The 5,613-nt window shown below is 25.0% G+C and overlaps 1 protein-coding gene across 1 annotated transcript; it reads left to right on the top strand.

The window, feature by feature from the left end:
• Positions 1-3,069: 3,069 nt before the first annotated feature.
• Positions 3,070-4,611, top strand: LOC129918786 (uncharacterized). The gene is made up of 2 exons (XM_055999515.1): positions 3,070-4,405; positions 4,473-4,611. The coding sequence occupies exon 1, from the start codon at positions 3,110-3,112 to the stop codon at positions 4,256-4,258; it is 1,149 nt and encodes a 382-aa protein (XP_055855490.1). The 5' UTR covers positions 3,070-3,109; the 3' UTR covers positions 4,259-4,405; positions 4,473-4,611.
• Positions 4,612-5,613: the final 1,002 nt, after the last annotated feature.

Genomic DNA, 5,613 nt, shown 5'->3' with positions numbered 1-5,613 from the left:
CTTGTATATAACTCCCTCAGCTTTGTTTTGTTCCATCTCTGCTTTGATCACCTACCAAAGCTGAAGGGCATCATCTTTTTCGTGACATTTTAGGTGTTACAGATTTGCAAAAGTGCTCGTAGATGGCTTGTTTGATGTTAAAAAGGGCCAGAATCTGAAGCTAGATCGTCATCACTTCGAAAGCCATCACCAGTTTTAGCATTTACACACTTATTTTTTCCATAGAAAGTCTTCGAATTAATTTTACAAAAAAAAAAAAAACCCATATATGGTGTTTTGGTAAAAACGCAAAAAAAGACAAAAATTATTAAAAAAACAAAAAACAAACTACGTAAACATATAAAAGTATAACAAATTCATACGAAACTTATTTTTAATTGGATGCAACTTACTTATTTCTTATAAAAAAACACTTGAAAAGTTCACACTTTTATTCACTGATTTGCACTTTAGACATGCTCTTGAAACAATGAGCTTATTTCAGAATCACGACTCTCTTACTGATAATAAAAACCGATTTATTATAAAAAAATAGACGTAGTTTTATTATAGTTTTTTCTTTTTGACATTTGGTGCAATATAACGGGAATAAATCGATATGAAATCGATAAACCATATTTGGGTTAGTATGCGGTAGAGGGTTAAAAAAAATTTAAAATATCAATTTTTTTCGACCAAACAAATTTTTAAAAAATAGATTTTTTTTTGTAAAACATCGATTTAAATGGAAAATGTCTGAAAATTCTTCGGAAAATGGGGTACTTAACTTAAATTAGTCAATCACTTAATTTTACAAGAAAAATATTTTTTTTTTTTTTCGAAAGTCAGGAAAAAAAAATTATTTATGGAAAAAAAATGATTTCAAGGAACTTTGTGAATCATTTTAATAATTCAGATTCCGTTATATATTTTATCAGAATCGGTTCATCTGTTCCATTGTAACTTCTAAATTAATTTTCATGATTTGACGAATCAGGCATCGTTGGAAAGGCCTTGCTTGTTTGCTTGCTATTTTCTATGTGATGAAATACAAGCATTATTAATAAATTCTCAACAAGGTATTTCGGACTTAAGTATTCATTTTTATCTAAACTCTCAAACTCTACTTTTAATTACAACAATGTGCTTTTTCGTCCACAATTTTATGTATAAATACAAAAAAATTCATTTAAAAGTTTTTTTTCAACAATTTATTAAATGAATGAATAACATAATACGCGTTAATTCCATTACCTTAACATAAAAAATAAAAATATTTAACATGACACGGATTTTATTCAAACTTATAATAGCGAGCGTTATCATTATAAATAATATCCTCATTAGTGGCTAAAAATATAATTTTTTTTTTAACATTCAAAGAACATAAATATAAATATCATAAAACATAAAACTTTTGAACAAAAAAAAAAAACTCTCTTCTCATTATGCGTTTATATTTTTTAAACTAAGTAAATCCACTCTATTCATACACATTGCCTTTCATTATTCACATTAACTCGACATCAGGAGCAGCACGGGATTAGAATAAAATAAAGTGCTTCACTGATTCTAGTCCCCCAGATTCCAGAGTCCACACACATATTATTGCTATAAAACTTGGGTCCCCTTATGTCTGAAAGGTGTGACCTAGTAAAAATTAAAATGAATAGAGAATAGTGATGTGATAAAACATAAAGGAATTTATTCATAATGTTAAAAGGATTTATTATTAAAATTTATTTAATAAAATTCTAGTAAAAAAAAAAATTGCTTAAAATTCCATGATCATCATATTCTGAAAATTTATTTTTTTTTTTTCTCTTAAAAAAGATGTAAATTAAATTAAGTTGGTTCTCGGAATGTATGTGTATACATCATTTGAATAATTAAAAACGCATCTTTTTACTTTAGAAAATTATTTATTTTTTTTGCCTATATATTTCGAGGTCTTACTTGCCTCATCTTCAGGGTCTAAAAATTACAATATGCGTTTTAATAAATTATATTAACAAATAATTTGAAATAAAAAATAAATTACCATTGAAATATTTTTGAAAAAATATGAACAATTTTCTAAAAAGTTATTTCGACATTTAAAACAATTGAAAAATCAAACATTAATTTTAATAAAAATTAAAAATTTTTTTTAAAGTATTGTTCAAAAAATATTTTAGAAAGTTTAAATTTAGTTACTTTGAACATTTCTATTAACTATAAGGTTATAATAAGTGTTTGTATAATCCTTTTTATCGGTTTTATAGTTACATACGATTTGTTCATTTTTAATAATTTGGTTTACTTCTTGAATTTGTAATTTTAATTTATTTCTTTCAAACTTTAGAATTTTTGCCCCATCAAAATCAAACGAATGTCCATATTGTTTCACATGTTCAGCCAAAGCAGCAACATTTTTTGTATTTGAGCCCTCTATAACTTTTTTGCATTCATTTTTGTGTTGGTCAATTCTCGAGCCTAATTTCTGGATAGTCTCTCCAACATATAATTTAGTGCAATCATTGCATTTGATAGAGTAAACTACTCCACTATTATCAATTTTGTTAATTTTCTTTTTAGTATTAACGAAAAATTTTGAATTTTGGTTTGTTGGTTTCATTGCTAATTTAACCTCAGGTACAAAATATTGGCAAACTTTAGATATTGACTCACTTAATTTAGGAATATATTGTTTAGAAGAATAAATGTATCTATTATTACTTGTTAATTTATCACACGATCGGTCATTATTATTAGATAAGAAACTATAATTACTTAAGTTAAAACGTTGAGGTGCATCAGTTTTTGCTTTGAAATTATCGCTTTTAACAGAAGAAATAAGTTTATCAATTATTTTAACTGGATAATTATTTTTTGATAATATATTTTTGATTTTTATTAAATTATTATTCCAAAAAGACTTATGGCTAAAAGTAAATACTTTTCGAATAAAGTTTTTAACCATATTAAATTTCATTTGAATTGGATGTGCAGAGTAATAGTTTAATAAACGGTTTGAAGCTATTGGCTTATGATACCTAAAACAAAAATTCCTAAATCAACATTTATGAACCTTTTAAAATTTTGTCTTGTGGATTGTAATTATTTTTGTTTTAAAAATAAATATATAAAAATGAAAACTGGACTATTCATGGGATCATCTTTGGCTCCTATACTTGTCGAATGGGTTTTGGATGAAGTAATTCTTCAAGCCTTAGAAAAACTTGATTTTAACCCACAGTTTTGGATGGCCTACGTAGATGACCACTTGACATCCATTCCAAGAAATAAAATCGATATGGTTAAAACAGCCCTAGAATCTTTTGACAAAGATATAACATTCACTTACGAATCAGAAGATATTTTGACAAACGAAATTAATTATTTGGATGTTACAGTTAAAAGAAATAATGATGGCCAAATAATGACTAATTGGTATCATAAGCCAATAGCTTCAAACCGTTTATTAAACTATTACTCTGCACATCCAATTCAAATGAAATTTAATATGGTTAAAAACTTTATTCGAAAAGTATTTACTTTTAGCCATAAGTCTTTTTGGAATAATAATTTAATAAAAATCAAAAATATATTATCAAAAAATAATTATCCAGTTAAAATAATTGATAAACTTATTTCTTCTGTTAAAAGCGATAATTTCAAAGCAAAAACTGATGCACCTCAACGTTTTAACTTAAGTAATTATAGTTTCTTATCTAATAATAATGACCGATCGTGTGATAAATTAACAAGTAATAATAGATACATTTATTCTTCTAAACAATATATTCCTAAATTAAGTGAGTCAATATCTAAAGTTTGCCAATATTTTGTACCTGAGGGTAAATTAGCAATGAAACCAACAAACCAAAATTCAAAATTTTTCGTTAATACTAAAAAGAAAATTAACAAAATTGATAATAGTGGAGTAGTTTACTCTATCAAATGCAATGATTGCACTAAATTATATGTTGGAGAGACTATCCAGAAATTAGGCTCGAGAATTGACCAACACAAAAATGAATGCAAAAAAGTTATAGAGGGCTCAAATACAAAAAATGTTGCTGCTTTGGCTGAACATGTGAAACAATATGGACATTCGTTTGATTTTGATGGGGCAAAAATTCTAAAGTTTGAAAGAAATAAATTAAAATTACAAATTCAAGAAGTAAACCAAATTATTAAAAATGAACAAATCGTATGTAACTATAAAACCGATAAAAAGGATTATACAAACACTTATTATAACCTTATAGTTAATAGAAATGTTCAAAGTAACTAAATTTAAACTTTCTAAAATATTTTTTGAACAATACTTTAAAAAAAATTTTTAATTTTTATTAAAATTAATGTTTGATTTTTCAATTGTTTTAAATGTCGAAATAACTTTTTAGAAAATTGTTCATATTTTTTCAAAAATATTTCAATGGTAATTTATTTTTTATTTCAAATTATTTGTTAATATAATTTATTAAAACGCATATTGTAATTTTTAGACCCTGAAGATGAGGCAAGTAAGACCTCGAAATATATAGGCAAAAAAAATAAATAATTTTCTAAAGTAAAAAGATGCGTTTTTAATAATCTGAACTAAAAGAAGCAAAACAAAGAAGGTAATAAATAAAATAATTACATATAAAGTTCAACATAAAAAACAAATAAAATATATCATTTGAATATTTTGATTTAATATTTGAAATATGTTTTTTTTTTTCAGCTGATACTGATGAAGTATGTATGAAAAATTCTAGAAAACGTGTGAAATTAATTACCTACTGGAAATGGAAGAAATTAAATTAAATTTTGTTTGATTAATACACGCATATAGTAGATATGCAGGAATGTAAAATCACATAAATAATCAATTCTGAAAGTTAAAAAATTGATTGCCTGTAAAGTCGGCTTACGGAATATAATTTTTCGTGATAACGTCTTAAGAAAACATTTATGAACAATTTCATACTTTTATGAATTGAATGGGGTTGAAATATTATCAATAATAATATCTTTTCTAAAGAATTAAACAATATTCAAGTCTATATGTTGCGTAAAAAGTACAATAATATTTTAGAAATCACTAATTTTTCAAAAAAAATATTTATTTTCTTCGTTTGTTTTTTTTTTTAGTTTAAGAAATGCAAATTTTTGAACACAAACGTTAATCAACTTCACTTTTAAGTCCTGTAGGATTTTAAAAACTTCTAAAAATAAGATAAAACCACTCAAAAATATCACTTAAAAATAGGTGTGTTTTAAAGTTCATATTTCGAAAATTAAGGCCTCAGAAAGTCCGTATCATACCCCCATTTTTTTTTTTTTTGCATTATCTTTCTATTAATAAAACTCAAGTTTCTTTAAAAAATATCCCCTGCGTATAATAACCAGATTGGAGACGGTCTTGCATTCTTTTTAGAAGGTGTTCATAACTCAGTAGGTATAGATCTTTTTTAGAATTTTTTCAACACTTCTGGCATTCTTCTAATAAATTCATCTATGGTTTAAAAAAAAAATTCAATTGTCTACAACCTACCATCTAAAAAATATTCTGTTTTAAGGGGGGAAATCCCTCTGGAAGACAGCTATTTCAATAATTTTTTTTTGGAAAACCGAAAGCATTTATTGAAATTTGGAAAAGTA

The sequence above is a fragment of the Episyrphus balteatus genome, chromosome 1 (assembly GCF_945859705.1).
Source record: "Episyrphus balteatus chromosome 1, idEpiBalt1.1, whole genome shotgun sequence".
NCBI classification, from domain to species: Eukaryota; Metazoa; Arthropoda; class Insecta; order Diptera; family Syrphidae; genus Episyrphus; species Episyrphus balteatus.
The sequence above is the reverse complement of the archived record's forward strand: the minus strand, read 5'-3'. Positions and strand labels throughout refer to the sequence as shown.